The 17,271-nt window shown below is 51.5% G+C and overlaps 1 protein-coding gene across 2 annotated transcripts in view; it reads left to right on the top strand.

Moving 5' to 3' along the window:
• The first annotated feature begins 10,985 nt into the window (after positions 1 to 10,985).
• Positions 10,986 to 17,271, top strand: part of Hip1 (huntingtin interacting protein 1) — a 133,812-nt gene continuing 127,526 nt past the window's right edge. Inside the window, exon 1 of one of the 2 annotated variants that reach the window (XM_046422709.2) lies at positions 10,986 to 11,168. In XM_046422709.2, the coding sequence (XP_046278665.1) occupies positions 11,049 to 11,168 (120 nt within the window). In that variant the 5' untranslated portion in view covers positions 10,986 to 11,048. The remainder of the gene's footprint in view (positions 11,169 to 17,271) is intronic. The other variant, XM_046422708.2, reaches the window with a different exon arrangement.

The following is a 17,271-nucleotide window of genomic DNA, read 5'->3' as shown; positions in this document are numbered from 1 at the left end:
GAAATCAGCACTCCAGGTGCTGGACACCCCCTGACTAGTTTTCCACAAACATTTATCCAGTGTGTAGTTTGCAGAAATATGTAAACAAGGCCTCTGGCCTTGAGCTGGGGCTTCACAGTGTTGTCTACATTTCTAAGATAAGAGAAGTCACCAACTGGGCTCCATGGTAACAGCTGGCAGGGGGAGGAAAGAAAGGGGAGAAGAAGCTCTCCCCTTCTCAGGTGTTGTCCTTGAAGGGTTAACTTGCCCAGAACAAGCTGGTTTTATGTGAAAGAAAAAGCTGCTTTTATGTGAAATTCTGCAGACTGTGAACTTCTAAGTCCCTCCCCTTATACACTGGGTATAAAATTCTGAAACTCCCTGCAATCAGGGTTCAAGGGATTGACTGATTACCACAAAAGCTGTGCCCTCTGAACCTGGCTGCAGCCAAATAAAACTGTTTCCTGCTCTCTTGGGTGCCTTGCCTCGTCTGTCCCTATAATGGCTCAGTGGCAGAGTGCTTGCCTAGCATGTGCACAACCTACCAACAGCACGCCCTCCCCGCTCACTGTCCTGCCAGGCTGACCTGGGCTGACCAGGTGGGTGCTGTCTGCCCGCCCCCGACACACCCTGTTGTTGTCTTTTCCCCCTTTAAAATTTTTAATGTTCAGATAAGGGTATAGAATTGTCATCAAGTCACACAAAATAACTTTTTGTTAACGTTTGTTAGAAAGAACACACATCTATCCACAGACAGATCCAAATTGTATGGTGTCCTCAGTCATTGTCCTGACTGATGCTCCCTCAATTTTAAATCATCACCAAGTGAGTGACAGATGGATCCACCTGACAGTGTCTGCCACAGCCCTTCTCTGTGGTTCCTGCTTGTGTGCTATTTTGGTCACCACTGCTGGGTGACAAACTACCCCCAAACTGAGTGCCTAAAACAATCAGCATTTGCCGGTTCACGCTGCAGAGCAGGCATCCAGCAGTAGCTAAGCCGATGTTTCTCTCTTAGGGAGTCTTGTGGGTTTCCTTCCGAGCACCCACAGGAACCTCGATCTGAAAGTTCCAATGTGTCCTCGGGAGACCATCAAGGATGCCATCTCAACAATCCGAGGAACTTAATGGCTTTATCTTCCATTCCAGAACCGGGCAGCACTTCATTCAATAAAGTACAACAAGTATTCCAATCGAAACTGGGCCATACAATGGCAGCTGCCCTGGAGATACTCAAGCTGTCTTTCAGGTCACAGGGGCAGAGCCTTAGGACCTGACCTGAATGACCTTGAGAGTCCAGAAGACCCAAAAGTCTCTGAGGAGCGTGGTGACCTGAAGTAGAATAGAGGCCTGAGGACCTAGATTAGACTCGAGGGGCACTTCCAAAAGTTGCAGGATGGGGTCAGGCACGGTGGCGCACTCCGGTAATCCCAGTGGCTCGGGAGGCTGAGGCAGGAGGAACGCAAGTTCAAAACCAGCTTCAGCAATTTAGCGAGACCCTAAACAACTTAGAAAGACCCTGTCTCAAAATAAAAAATAAAGAGGGTTGGGGGCATGGCTCAGTGGTAAAGAGCCCCTGGGTACTGAAAAAAAAAGTTCCAGGATGGAGCAGAATAACAGAGAGGCTGGAGACTCCCTCATCCCCAAGTTCCACCAGGCCTGGCAAACTGGGTGCAGGCTGTCCCACCAGGATTCCAGGTTTCCACCAGAGCCCTCTCTCTGCCCTCACCTGGCTTCTCTCCCTTCCCTACTGGCCAGTCTAGTGGACAGATGGAGCTGCCTCCTGCCTCCTTATCAGTCTTCCTTCAACGACGCTGTTTAGCAAAACCCAGCCCTAGAATTGGCTTCTGTGCACATGTGGCAGCCCTTGCTGGGATCACAATGTGCCAGGCAGAGGAGGCTGGACGGAGAGGGTCCAAGTCAGCAGACACAGACTCCCAAAGCCATCGGGTCATTTTAAAGTTACTTTCTCGCAAGGTGTGGACAGGGAGACAGAAGCTAGAAAAATAACTGATGGTTAACAGGTTGCCTTTTTCAGTGTGAGGACGAAGGCCAAGGGCACGTCATTACCACGCCACTGAAACTGGCTTGACGGATACTCTGTCGTCCCTCTAATCCTGATTTCTTCAAAGGTCAGTTGAGTGTCTTATCTTCACCTTGGTGACATGGAACTTCAGCACGAATGACTCTATTATTATTATTATTATTTGGTACCAGGGATTGGACTCAGGGGCACTCGAACACTGAGCCGTGTCCCCAGCCCTATTTTGTATTTTATTTAGAGACAGGGTCTCGCTGAGTTGCTTAAGGCCTCTCTGTGAACTTGTGACCCTCCTGCCTCAGCCTCCTGAGCTGCTGGGATTATAGGCGTGCGCCACCGCATCCGGCTTCCATTTTTATTGTTAGCCTGGTCTGTTGGGATCTACGTGTCCGTACTTGGTTTAAAGTCCCATTTTGTCTTCAAATTCTTTTCTCCACCAGGAGCATAGTCCAATGGCCTCGGCTGATTTTTACTTCACAATCTACTTCCAAGGGGACCCATTCACCCACATAGCTGTTGGTGGAAGTCCTCGGTTCCCTACCACATGGGTCTCCCCCTAAGCTGCTGAATGTCTTCAGGACATGGTAAGTAACTGTCCCTCAGCGAACTAACCAAGAGAGAGTGACAAAGAGAGTACAGTACCATCAATGACATCAGCTTTGAAGTCACTTCTGCCTCATTTTATCCATTAGAGGTAAGTCACTATGTACCCCCACACTCAAGGGGAAGAGAATTAGGCTCCACCTCTTATAAAGGAGGTCAAGATTTGGGGGGATTTTTTTTTTTTTTTGAGATGGGTCTGGCTCTGTTGCCCAGGCTGGCCTCAAATTCCTGGCTTCATGTGATCCTCCTATCTCAGCCTCCCAAGTGCTGGGACTACAGGAGCACACCACCACACCCTGGTGGGCATATTTTAAAATCACCAGTGCCTCTTTGGAGCTGTTACCCCATGGAGAAGCCTCTTCTACCTGTCATCTTCTAGCAGCAGGGCTGTCTTTGCTTAATGGGCAAGCTGAGCGTGCGATTGCTCAGTACCACACACTTAGAAGGCTTCCACAATTTGTTTCATGTTCCATTGTTGTCTTTAATTTTTTTTCCTTTTCTCCAGCACTGGAATCCCACCCAGGACCTCCCTAAGGTTAGGCCAGCCCTCTACCATAGAGTCACACCCCCGGTTCTGTCTTCAAATTCTTGTTACATGTTTTTTTATTTTTATTTTTTGCGCTACTGGGGATTGAACCCAGGGCCTGGCTAGATAAATGCTGTGCACTGAGCGACACCCCCTTTAGGAAAAGATTCTTTTTGATTTCAAGACAAGCTCTCACTAAGTGGCTCAATCTGGCCTCTAACCTTTGATCCTCTTGCCTCAGCCTCCTGAGGAGCTGGAATCACAGGTATGTGCCATCATGCCCAGCTTGATACACTTTTTGAACAATAGGTCCTACATTTTGGCCGCCCCCCCCCCACTAAATTATGTAACTAGTTCTGCTAGAACGGTCTCCTGTAAATAACCTGAGTTCAGAGGATTCTTTTTTTTTTTTTTAAAGACAGAGTGAGAGGGAGAGAGAGAGAGAATTTTAATATTTATTTCTTAGTTTTTGGCGGACACAACATCTTTGTTTGTATGTGGTACTGAGGATCGAACCCGGGCCGCACGCATGCCAGGTGAGCGTGCTACCGCTTGAGTCACATCCCCAGCCCTCAGAGGATTCTTTTTAGGTCTTGTGTTCTTGCTTGCCACCCAAGTTCCACGATACAGAGGCCTTTCCTAGTCCTGTTAGCTTGCGCTAAAAGGGAACACATAGTAGGCCCTGCTTCACCACTGAGCCATATCCCCAGCCTTTTTTTTTTTTCATTTTGAACTTGCTAAGTTGTTGAGGCTGGCCTCAAACTTGCCATCCTCCTGCCTCAGCCTCCCGAGTCGCTGGGATCACAGGCGTGTGCCACTGTACCCTGTCTCTTCCTTCTCTCTTTAGCCCACTTCAAAATTTCACTGCTGGATGGTGGAGCCTCACCTCTACTGAGGAATTCCTCCCCAAACGGACCCTCTAGGGACACAACCTAAGATTCTCCCACCCCACTTTCTCTGCTCTGATCCCAGACTCCATGCTCTGTAACCTGCATCTCTTCCACGTACTGTCTCATTTATCTGTCCCTCCACATTTCTGCATGGACCTCATTGCCTCCTTCTTCTGCCAAATATTTTGGTGTAGCCAGACAGGGACAGTGACAGAGCCACTCCTTCTGCTTAGATTTAATTCGCCTCTCAGTGCACCGTGACTTTGAGTCTGTGACTTTGAGTCTGCGTAGTAAAGAATTAACTGAAAGAGAGGCTTTGCCCTTGGCTCCTTGGAGGTGATGTCCGTGCCCTTGGAATGACCTGTCTGGTAAGACTGTGTTTGTTTGCCTGGGGGCCTTTGGCCACATGGGTCAGTCCAACAATGTGATTTATGATGTGGGCTTGGACCAGATGGCATCAGCTCGACCTCTGAAGGGACTGGAGATGAAATAAAGGTCAGCCATACAAGTGGCCACTGTGTCATATCTATGTGTCTATGTAATGGAGCCCCCAAACCCTCTGCATGGCAAGGCGTGGGTGAACTTCCCTGGTGATATTCCCCCGATGACACTCAAGGCATATTGTCCTTGCTGGAGGAGGTGGTGCTGCCCCCCAGTCCACCAGAAGGGACACCTAGAAATTCCACATGGGGGACCCTCCTGCTCTCTGCCCCATGTATTTCTTCCCTGGGTTGATTTTAGTTTGTACCTTTGTCACCATAAGAAGCTGTCATCATGAATAAAGCAGCTTTCGGTGAATTCTGTGGGTGCTTCTAGAAATTTTTTTCAAAGCTGAGGATGGCCCTGGGGGGTCCCTTGAACTTTGCAGCGTCCATATATTTGTGCAGATTGCTCTCTGGAGATCAAGGAGGTCTATTTTCAGGTCCCCACCTCCCACACCCTTCCCTGACCTTGCAGTGTCCTTTGCCACTGTTATCAGCCCCTTTTATGTCACATTGCTCCTGGACTCTGATGACCTTGCAGCTGCTGGCCTCCCCTCTGCCTCCTGACTTGTCTCTTAAACTTCTCTTCCTGGCGTGTGCCTCTGATCTTTGCCCGCCTCAAAACTGACCACACTGAGCCGAGCTCTGATGCAGAGCCCTGTCACTGCCAATCCCTAGCTTGGTCCCCTACTGTGTTCTTGTGCCTTAGTTGTCCTGACCTGGATGAATTATTGAAGCCCAGGTAAACCGAGCACACGCGCCCTTGACCTGCGGGCTTTGCTGGCTGCACACTGTGCAAACATTTCCTCCCAGCCTGTGGCTTGCTCCCTTCCCTGCCTGGGTCCTCATCTCTCAAATCCAGGCTCACAGGAGCTGCATCTGCCTCTCTAGGAGGGGGCTGCTCACTGATCTCTGCAGCTCTGAAGCCCAGATACATAGGAGTAATCATCTCTATTGTCATTCCACTCCCATCCTGAAGCCAGTACTGGCATCCTGGACTATTCCCTTTAACGCCCTTTTCTAAGTTCATTCACATATAAAAACATATAGACAGGGCTGGGGCTGGGGCTCAGTGGTAGAGCGCTTGCCTAGCACATGAGAGGCACTGGGTTCAATTCTCAGCATCCCATATAAATAAATAAATAAATAAATAAAGGCATTGTGTCCATCTGTAACTAAGAATATTAAAAAAGAAAGAAAGAAAGAAATGTCACTGTCATAAAAGAAGGAAAGACTGAGATTGGAGAAGATTAAGGAAAATTGATAATGACAACGTGGGCAGTTGGATTGGATCTTGGAACAGAACAGACATTAATTAGTACATGGTGAAATCCAAATGTTTAGTTAATAAAATTGTACCAATGTGAATTACTTGGCTTCAATAACTGTACCATGGTTTTGGAAAATGTTAACACTAGAAGAAGCTGGCTGAGGGGTAAATAGAAACTGTGTAGTGTCTTGTCTATTTCAAAATAAAAAGGTTTTAAAAGTGGGCAAAGGATTTGAATAAGCTCTTTACCAGAGAGAAGAGCAGATGTCCAAAAAACTCAGCAGGCACAGCATGAGGTCCTGGGTTTAATCTCGGGCACCCAGAGCAAAACAAAACATCAAACCCACATCCTACAGGAGAAGGTAAGGACCAGAAAACAGGTGCGAAGGGGCCATGCTTCTCCAGATGTCTGGGGGATTAAACACAAATAGGACCCTACTTGTGAACAATTATAGATCTGTGTGTATATGAATAAATAAGAAAAAAGGGTAGAATTTGATCAATATTTGCCAACTCGTAGCAAGGTCCATGATAAACTGCGAAGTGAAAAAGAAGCAAGTTTATTAGTTTAAGTTAGCAAACTTAAACACCAAGAGACCCACTGCACATTCAGTAGGATGGCTAAATGACAAAGACTGACCACCGAAAGTGTTGAGGAGGAAGAGAGGCAACTGGAACTGTCACGTGCTGGAGGCAGAGATGTAAAACGGTGCGAGCATTTTGGAAAACAACTTGGCAGTTGCTTAAAAAGCTACATATGCATCTACTATACAACCCAGACATTATAATTTCAGGTATTTACCCAAAAGGAATGAAATCATGTGTTCCTAGAAAGACTACTTCGTGACTATTCAGAGCAGGTTTTTCAGGTAACTGTTAAAAACTGGGAACAGACAGGCCCACGCCTGTAATCCCAGAAGCTTGGGAGGCTGAGGTAGGAAGATTGCAAGTTCAAGGCCAGCTTCAGCAATTTAGTGAGACCCTGTCTCAAAATAAAAAATAAAAAGAGCTGGAGATGTGGCACAGTGTTTGAGTGCCCCCGGGGTTCAATTCCCAGTACCAACACAAAAACAAAAAATGGGAAACAAGCCAACAGATCCTCATAGGTTAATAAATAAATTGTAGAATTTTCCTATGCTAGAATACTACTCAGCAAGGAAAAAAAAAAAGAATAAATAATGGCTACACATGACTGCACAGATGAATTTCAAAAGAATTATGCTGGGACTAGGGATGTAGCTCAGTGGTAGAGCACTTGCCCAATATATGTGAGGCTCTGGGTTTGATTCCCAGGGGGGAAAATCCTTAGTAAAAAAAAGTCAGAGAAAAAAGAACACATCATGTATGATTCTACGGTCAGGGGTTAGTTCAGTGCTAGAGTGCTTACTTAGCATGCACCAGAACCTGAGTCCAAGCCCCTAGCTAAACAGTAAAGAAAAAGAAAAACACAATTCTGGAAAATGCAAACTAATCACAGTGGCAGAAAGCAGATGGGTAGTTGTGAAAGACCCCAGCCCAATAACTTTAGGCCCAGTAATAAATCACCAGGGCTTGCTTCCGCACCTGCACAGACGTCAGATGTATTTTTCAGAAAATCAGTTAAATGTAACCGATTAAGAAAGGACAGGATGGTTGGGAAAGGAGCCAGCACGGTTGGGCAAACGGGATCATACAATGAAAAACCATACAATGAATAACAAATGGTTTTTATGTGGTTTTTCCAGGAACCTATAGTGAAAAACAAGTTTACCCTTTAAGTGACCTATATGCTGGATTCAAAAGAGCCAATGAGATACCTGTTACTGTGCTAGGAGGGAAACTGACCACTGTACCCTATAAAAGATCTGTACCCCAAAGCCCGGTGTGCCAGTTCACCGAAGCTCCGGCTGAGGTTTCGCTGAGCACCCGCAGGCGCCTGTGTATCAATAAATCGCCTCTTGCTTTTGCAGCCAGTGCCTCGTGCGTCTTTCTTGGACAGGGAATCGGCGGGTCTTTCAGTTGTCTGGGCACAGAGGTTTGGGAGAGGGAGGGATGAATTACAGAAGAGCAAGAGGAAACCTTTGTGGGTGACGAACACGTTTGTCATCTTGATTGTGGTGATAGTTTCGTGTGCATGCATGTGTCCCGTGTGTGTATACATACCATATGTGTCAAAACTCATCCAACTGTATGCTTTGGATAAATGCAGCCTGATGTCTATCAATCATCTCATTAAAGCTTGTTCAAATGTACACTGGCTCCAGGAAATATAGAAATAGTGTGATCGGCTTATATATCCTCATTTAGCTGAATGCTGAACAAACCAGGCATGGAACAGGACATATTTCACCTGTTATTAAAGGGGAGTAATAAGATTTATGGGCTTCCCAGAGATTAGGAATTCATGTCCCCAAACAGGGCATCCCTGGAAGGCATGAGACAAATAGTTCCTACATTGCTGGAATTCAAAGTAGGAGCTGAGTGAGGCCCCAGAGACCTGCAGTGGGTTGGTCCCCTGGGGAGGGTTTCTCTCCATCCTTGGCAAGTGGGAGATCCTTGCTTTGAACTTGCTGAGTTTCAAGGAGGAGGTAGCTGGCTTGAGTTTTCCCTACAGGGTGCCTCCAAACCACAAATTCCTGGTTCCAGCTCTGGTTTATTCTAATAAGAATGAGGCTGATCCCTTAATCCCTGTTTGAAGGGCCAGTGTTTATTGATGCCATAAAATCTGGGCAAAGAGTCATAAATCATTCTTTATCTGGGTCTGGAGCACGGGCAGGGCTCAGAATGGGAACCTGGAGTTAAGAGGGATTGCATCTGTTTTCTCTGTTGTTCTTCCTTCAAAACACTCCCCTGTGTGGGGGACCTCTGTTTGCCCTACAGGCCCAGCCTCCACTCTGCTCCTTGTGAAGGTGTGGGGGTAATGCCAGCTGCAACACCCTCGCCCTTGACTTCCAGTTACCAGTGGCCATTGGGAGGCACTAGCAGGAAATCAGAGGACAGACTGGGGGTTCACCCCAAACCAAGCAGGCCAGACAACTGTCCCCAGTAACTGGCTTTCTACCCAAGGGAGGTGCTACTCTGCCTTGACAAGAGCCCCCAGCTGGTCCTAGGACAGCTCCCTCCTCTCCCTGTCCCTTTTGGGGTACAGACGTCCTTCCCTTCTGTCCCAACATTCCTCAGGGATTTACTTTCCCCGGTGGACTCCCTAAGCCCAGGTAACCTTTCCACAGTGCTCCTTAACTCATTAGCCCTTTGAGTGTGAAATCCTCTCCCGCTACAACTCTAAAGGACCCAACTTCACAGCCCCTGAACACCACATGCAGGTATTATCTTCCAATAGGGTGCAATTTACAGACACATGTCCTCGGGGTTCCCTAGTACTGCTTTTCCCTCCTGCTCCTGGTTTGGGAGCTTGTATTCCTCCCATTCTTCTTCTTGGGTCTCTCTGTTTCCATCCATCCACCTGCACATTAGCCTTCACTATGAGGACATTGCTCTAAAATCAGTTTTCTCTTCTGAAACCAGCCATGGGGCTTCCCTTCCCCCAGTTAATGTCACCCATCTTTTTCTAGACTCCAAAGCTGGAACACGAGGTGACACAACCTCTCTCCAGAGAAACCCAAAGGGAGGTTACTCCCAACGCTCCCTCCCCCAGCGATTTACATAAAGGTGAAGACCGCCTTCCTGCTTGCCCCAGAGGCAGCCCGGAGGGAACCACCTTCCGGTCAACCAGCCGGCCTCTCTTCCCCCAGCCCCTACGCCCAAGCCTCAGTCACCTAACTTCCCCAGGGAACGAACTTTCTCTTCTCGTCTAGGCCCTCTACTGTCTCGCCTGCCGCTGGCGTTTGCCTCTTGATTCCGTTTTCTGTCCTGCAGCTGTAATCCAGTCCCCACAAGGCCTACACCTCACAGCACACATCTGAGCAAAAGAATTCAGCGGCTCCCTATTTCCTGCAAATGCCCATCCGCTTCTTCCCTTGTTTATTGAATGCTACCTTCCTGCGGGCTGGTAAGTGTGTCTGGTACCAGGGATCAAACCCTGAAGATCGAATGCAGGGCTTCGTGCATGCTACGCAAGAGCTCGGTCACACAGCCCCTGGAATGTGGATTTTATCAAAAACTCTTAATTAAAAAAAAAAAAAATTGTCCAGCGTGCGCGAGGCCCTGGGTTCAATCCCCAGCACCATTAAGCTCGTAGGTAAGTAAGCATATAATAGTTCGCACCACCAAATTGCATATTGTTTAGTACTTAAAGGCGTCATGCATTCTCCTGGGCTTCAAAGATTTTATTTTATTTTTTGGTAACAGCCAAACTGGCACCGCGGGTGGGGGGACCTGTAACTCTGCTCCGCATCTCCGCCGAGGAGCACTCTCCCTGGCTAGCTGGTGCCCTCGCCGACGTAGGCACAGGACGCGCGGGGTGGCCCTCAGTCGCGTGGGCACACAGAGTCTACAGGGGCTTCTACCAACAAGCAAGCCCCGGCCGGGTCCAGACGATGCGGATCCGGGAAGAAGTCCCGGAGGTTCCCGTGGATCCAGCCCAGGGCCCCAGGACCGCGGCTCTGCGGTCACTGCAGGCCGGGTACAGCGGGGCTCCTGCAGGGTCAGGATGCCGGAGAGAGCAAAGGCGGAGCGCGGCTGGGTACCGGCGGCCGGATGCAGAGGCCGCGGCCGCGGGTCCAGCCGGCGCGGGGCAGCGCTTCCCGGCGGTGCAGCCGTCCTTCCCGCGCTCCCGTCCCGGGCCGGAGAGGAGTAAACAAGCCTTGCCCAGGCCGGCCGGGACGCCCTGGGGAGGCCCGACTCCCCGGCGGCTGCCCCGCCCACCACCGCGGTACTGCGGGGCAGCCCGGCGGGAGCAGGAGCAGGAGCCGCGGCGGCCTCGGAGCGCAGCGCGCCCCGGGAGCCGCTCGGCCGGCGGGGGAGGGGAGGCGCGCGCCGGGCGTGGAGACGGGGCGAGCCGGGGCAGGTCAGGGCAACCTGCCCAGGCCCCGCCCCGCGGCGGGACCTCGGTGACGGACGGGCTTTCGGGCCAATCACGGCGCGCCTGCGGCCCCGAGGGGCCCGCCGGGCAGCGCAAGTCGAGCGACTCCGGAGGCGGGGGCGGGCGGGGAAGCCTCTCTGTAGGGGGCGGGGCTTCGGGGAGACGGACGGCGCTCCCAGCCAGTGGGAGGCGGGAGCCGTCCCGTTAGCGCCGGATCCCCGCGGGTTGGGAGGGGCGGGCGGCGCCGCGGGGATCCCGGGGCGGCCGAGGGCCCCTGACTCGGCTCCGCGCGGCGACATGGATCGGATGGCCAGCTCCATGAAGCAGGTGCCCAACCCGCTGCCCAAGGTGCTGAGCCGGCGCGGGGTGGGCGCGGGGCTGGAGGCGGCGGAGCGCGAGAGCTTCGAGCGGACTCAGGTGAGGACGGGGGACTCCGGGCATCGCTGGGACACCCCGAGAGACGCAGTGTCCGGGAGGGGCTCTGAAGGGAACGGGGGTCCTGCAGGCCGGGTAGAGGATCGGGCAGGGCGCCCGGGAGAGGGCGCACGCTGCGCGCAGACCTGGGCGGTCCCCGGAGGTCGGGGACCCGGGCATCCCTGCTGGCCTGGGCAGCGGGCGGGAGGCGCGGGGCGGGCTCCGAGGAGCCGCGGGATTCGTGCGGCCGCGGGGAGCTGGACTCGGCGAGCGCCGCTCAGGGGGCACGGGGAGGCTCCAAAAGAGGTCGATGGAGGGCCCCTAGGCAGGGGCAGAGCACTGGGGCCACTTGGGTTCGCGATTGTGGGGGCGCTGGCCGGGGTGGGGAGGCGGGGGCCTTTCCTCCCCTCCTCCTATCGCGTCCTGGATGCGCTGGCTTCCCCCGCCCCTCAGACCCCTTCCTTGGAGCCCCTGCTTGGCTCCCGCCGGCCGCAGCTGTCGGCCTCCCGGGCCGGGCCGAAGGGGTCTGAGCAGTGGGAAGGAATGTAGGAAATGCGACGTGTGGCCGAGCCCGGCGACTGACCGGGGGCTGGGGCAGGCATGCCGGGCGGGCGCCTGGCGCTTAGCTGCTGGTCAGGGTGCACTGCCCCACGGTGCCCGGATTCCTGACTTGGGATTGTGGGTCCCTCCCCCACCCCCCGCAAGATGTGCCTGACAGATCACCCTATTTGTCTGTCCTGACCCGGGCTGGGCGCCAAAATTCCTCAGTGTCAACAAAAAGCCACAACCCATTTTTAATGCGGGATGTATTGATGGGACTGAATAAAGCTCACACGTTCATGGTGTCCGTCCCTACGTCTGCATGTAAACCCATTTCAAAGAGTACAACCCCTCTCTGAATTCCAGTGCCAAAGTTGTACGGGCAGATTTCTTCTCCTCTTGCTCACAGAGAGGAAATCTTTGAAGATCCTCTTGGTCTCCCACTGCCAAAGGCTGGTTCCCCCGTCGTGTTCTGCAAGTAGAAAAGATAGAAAAGATATCGAGGGCCTGCCTGAGTGTTCTATAAATGGAATCTTCCAAAGAATAAAGCTTTTTACCCCAGGGACTTCATCCTCCTCTTATTCCTGAAACCTCTGACCCCACCCACGGAAGCCTGGAGAGTGTGCAATAGGGTCATCCTCACCCAGGAGGGAGGGAGAGAGAGTCATCCACTCTGCCTCCCAGCCACCTGGGTTTGGGGCTTGTTCTCTGACTTTGGGAACTGGACTCTTGAGAAAAGGGAAGTTTTCTGTTGACCTTGGGCATTGCTGCCCTGACTGGCTACCTGGTCACGTGAGGCTTCTTCCTCCTCAAAACAGGGTGCATATATTCTTTTTTATTTTTATTTTTTTGGGTACTGGAAATTGAACCCAGGGTTCTTTACCACTGAATTACATCCCCAGATCTTTTTATTTTTTATTTTGAGACAGGGTCTTGCTAAGTTGCTGAGGTTGGCCCCCAAATGGGTCATCCTCCTGCCTCAGCCTCCTGAGTATCTGGGATTATAGGCATGTGCCACCATGACTGGCTTTTCTTTCTTTTATTTGAAAGAAGAAAAGAAACAGATGTTATTTTATAACAGCCCATTCCTTCTAAAGTCTCAGATAAGTCAAAATTGGAGCAATAGAGAAATGACACATAAGAGTTTGACTCATTATAGTGATAGAAATTAGGTTTGTGAAATTTCCAGCCATGACTGGCATGTCCCCTAGCTATCCAGGGACAGCCCAACAAGGAGAGTGTAGGTCAGTATTTCCTGGTATTTTATATTCTGTGGTACACTTGTAATTGGCCAGATTGGCTGTGCATGCACGTGCATGTGTGTGTGTGTGTGTGTGTGTGTGTGTGTGTGTGTGTAGGAGGTATAGACTGTAGCAAAAAGAGTTTTCTGTTGTCAACTCTTTAGGGGAATAGGAGAGTAACGCAAAAAACAAAACAAAACAAAAACAAACAAACCACATACAACAGTCTTAAAAGCTAGCATTAGTCAGTCTGCAAAATTTATTTATTTTTAATGGCTACCTATCAAATATATTAGAAGATACCAAAGTGAGTTAGAAAAAAATTTTAATGAGCTAAGAGACCAAGAGAATCATTCAAAGTATAATAATAATTGTAATTAATTATTAGTTTGGGCACCATTCCAAATATAGTACTTTATGGTATTCCTTTCTTTAATCTGGGAAAGAACTGGCGAGGTGGGTATCAGCCACATTTTGCTCTGCAGAAATGGAAGCATAGAGTGGTTAAGTGACTTGCCAGAGGTCACACAGCTGGAAGTAGTCCCAACCTTGAAGGGCTGCCTCTAAGCATGGGGCACATCATTGGCCTTGGCTAGAAGACATTGGGCATGTGTGATGTGGATGGGCTGTGACACCTCAGGCAAGTTGTCTAAACTTCCTAAGCCTCAGTATCCTTGTTGTAAAATAATAATAATAATAATAATAATATTTACCTTGTGGGCTTATGGTGGGGATTACATTAAATAACATGCAGAGGAGTTTGCAAAGTGGAGCATAATTCAGTGATTATTATAATCCGCCTGGGGAGATGAGGCACAAGAGAGGAAGCTGCAGCTCACTGTGCCAGTTGTGATGGTCACTTCTGGGGAGGGACAGGTAGCCGGGCAGTAACCCCAGCACAGGGATGAAGAGTGGCCTGTTGGGGGAGAGGGTGGTGCCCTCTGATATGCGACAGAGCGTGTCAGCAATGGGGAAGGCAGAAGAAGCAGCCGCAGGCAGAGAGATCCGAGTGGGTGCAGAGGAGGTTTGTGGGCTGAGACCGATGGTGAGGTGGAGAGAGGGCCGTGGTGGCCGGCCTCAGGACCCTGGACCGTCATTGTGTCTCTGTGTGGCCTGCGGTAAACTCTGCCTCCCCTTGCAGGTCCCTGCATCCCAGGGCTCGAGGCTTTTGGAAAGTGGGTACTGGGCTGGGGGGTTGGGATTTTTGGTTAGCACCTGCAGGGCAGCCCTGGGCCCCCGCAGCCTCAGGAACTCATGGGTGTTTTTTCCTACTGGCCCCAAGTTCCCTCCTGGTCAGCCTCTCAGCACCATCCTCTGACTTCATATGGCCACTGTCCCTGCCAGCGTGGGGACCACCGGCCCTCCTGGTGGCTTAGTGGTTGCTGCAGCCCTGTCTCTGGCCAGCTGTCCCCTCCGCACATCACAGTCTGGGGCACACATTCCAGTTTAGAAAGCAAGTTTTTAGCCATCACGGGGAGGGGGTGGTAGTGGCTGCATAATGGTTGGGTACGGTCATTGTCATTTTATAGAGGAGGATGTTGTGACTCAGGGCTTGGTGCCTTGCTCAGGTCATCCTATTGGTGGGTAAAAGGGTGGATCCAAGGCCAGGATTCGCGGGAGGCTCGAGTCACTGTCCTGTCCGCCACAGTGCCCTCCTGTCTGCTAGGAGGGCTCCTCTGGCAGCCAAACACCTGGCTGTGTGGACTGAGCCAGAAAGTGGTTGGCACATTCTTTCAGTGTTCATTTGGGGAGCACAGACCCTAGTGGGGACCCAGAGACAGATAAGGCATAGAGACTCTCAGGGCAGCTAAGAGTCCATAGGGAGGTGGGCTGGCCATGGTGGGCACCTGTGAGGTCAGAGGACCCAAGGCCCTGAGGACTGAGTTTTGCTGCAGGGTGTTGGAACCAAGGCAGGACCCCAGGTCCACCCTGACCCACACGGGCTCAGCCTGCCTGTTAGCCAGATCCTGCAGCCTGCTGGTGCACACAGGTGAGTGCTTGGCAGGAGGAAAGGCCAGGGCTGCAGGGACATAGGACCCGGTGAGAGTCGCAGCCTCTTTGGGTAGAGCTTACCACAGAGTGAAGGGTCTTGATGCATCTGTACCGGGAAACTAGGAGACTTGGAGTCTAGAGAAGAGAGAGAAGCAAGAGTTTTGTGAAGTCCTGCTGGGCACGAGGAACATGCCAGGGATTTTGATCCCTTATTCCATTTAGTAGTTCAGGTTCATATTCTTTGTGTTATTGTTATTTATCTTTATAGTTCAGGTACAGAGAAGCTAAATGACTTGTCCAAGATCACACAGCAAGTGAACAGAGAAGCCAGTTGGGCATGATGGCACACATCTGTAGTCCTAGCTACTTGGGAGGCTAAGGCAGGAGGATTGCTTGAGCCTAGGACTTTGAGGCCAGCCTGGGCAACATAGTGAGACCCCATTAAAAAAAGAAAAGAAAAAAAAAGAAAGAAAGAAAAAGAAATCACCTGATCGGATGGCAAAGTCTTCTTCTTCCTGTATCAGTGGGGGTGTTTCTGCCAACCTGATCATGATCTGCAGTGGATGCCCAGCTTTAGGTTCACCAGCTGTGAAGGTTTAGGCTAGGTCTAGAGGAATCCATGGTACACCTTAGAAACGTCTTGAAAGTTCTTCAAAACAAATACTATATTTCTGGGTCCTGCCCTGCAGGGACTCTGTCACATAGGTCTGGGGCAATTGTTGGCCATTCTGAAAGTCCATGTAGTTCTCATGTAGAGCCAGAAAAGGTGACCGGTGGCCCTGGAACCCTGGGGGCCCTGGGTGAGAAACCAAGATGGCCCCAGGCCTGCTTTAAAACCGTGATCTTAGGTCTGCTCTCTGTCAGCACAAACACCCAGCACCAAGCTCCCTGTGCCTCCCTGACCAGGTGTGTGGCGTGCTCCGGCTCCCTGAGGCCTGGGCAGGCCCCTCCTTGCTGGGAGAGCTAAGCCTGAGTCCTGTTGCCCGTTTGCTTTACCATCAGAGGTGGCTTCTTATATTTAAGGCGCTGTTCTTCTCTGTCCCCTCCTGGTTCCATTGGTTGGGATTGGTACAGGAAGGAGGCTGTGAGCTTTCTTCGGGCCCCTGGCTTTGTCCTCTCCTGGTTTCTTGTCACTGGTGGGAAGGACGGTGCCAGCAGTTCCTGCCCAGGTGCAAGTGGTCCAGGCCTCCCCGGGGCTGAATTTTTCAGTCTTTGCAGCAGATTCATGAGTTGCCCGTGTTGAGTCGTACCTGAAAGGCTGGGGCCTAGACAGTTTGAAAGTTTGGACTCTGTGGTTTGTGTTTTGGATTTTGGAAATTTGCTGTGCACAATGAGCCGTCTTGGGGACCGGACCCCCATCTAAACACAAGCCCGTTGTTCTGTCTAACCTTGTACTCAGAGCGGGTGGGTGACTTTATGCTGCATTGTTGGTGCCGCTGTGTTGGACTGTCACCTGTGACACGAGGTCAGGTTCTGGTGGTGTTCCTGTCGAAGTTCAGAAAGTTTTCGATCTTGAATTTTTGGCCTAGGGGTGTTCATCCTGTGCTTTCTTCCTCCTCTGTCCCCCTGCTGCTGGGGACCCCTGGCAGGCTGTCCCCACCAGCTTCCCTTGGGCCTCCTCCACTCCTCTGCCCTCGCCTCTGACGGTGTCTGTTCTCACCTCTACGATGGTGCCAGCTCCCCACCTCTCCCTCCGGACTCCCTCACCCTGAACCGCTTCCCCAGATGTCTGCACCCGTCCCACCCGCCCTGCCCTTCTTCTCTCTGGTGTCAGTTCCCCTTCCCTCCGGTTGACTGGGACTTGGTCTGTCTCCTGCTCCTTTGCTCCCTATCCTTCTCCAGGGACAGATCCTGCAGCCTGGTCGCAGCCAGACCCTGTATTCAAGTGATTTGGGGCCTTAGCCACGGTGTGGTGCCCATGTGTGGCTCCCCTTGCACGGGCAGCTCTGGGTCTCCGTGTGCAAGGGGGTGCTGGTGGGAGACAGGCCCCCATTTCTGTCTGCCAGATGGAGAAGCTGGGGGCGGGGCGCACACCTGTGCTCCTGGCCCTCGGGAAGCTAAGGCAGGAGGATCGCTAGAGCCCAGGGGTTCAGGGTCCACCTGGCAACATAGTGAGACCTCATCTTGAAACAAAGAAGGGAAAAGCCAAAACCAAACGAAACCCAAACCAAGGCGGGGTAACGAGCTGTCACAGGACTTCCGCTTTTCCTTTGCACGTTTTGAGATTCTCCCTCTGTCTCCTTTGGTGTCGCCAATGATGGCTCTACCAAGTGACCGGCCCGTGCCCGGGAAGCCCCTGAGCTAGGCTGGGGCCATGCAGGAGAGTGTCTGCC

This window comes from Marmota monax, unplaced genomic scaffold, assembly GCF_021218885.2.
Source record: "Marmota monax isolate L192 unplaced genomic scaffold, Marmota_monax_Labrador192_F-V1.1 WCK01_AAM20220418_F8-fsc00237, whole genome shotgun sequence".
In the NCBI taxonomy this organism is placed as follows: Eukaryota; Metazoa; Chordata; class Mammalia; order Rodentia; family Sciuridae; genus Marmota; species Marmota monax.
This window is presented reverse-complemented; position numbering and strand designations above follow the sequence as displayed.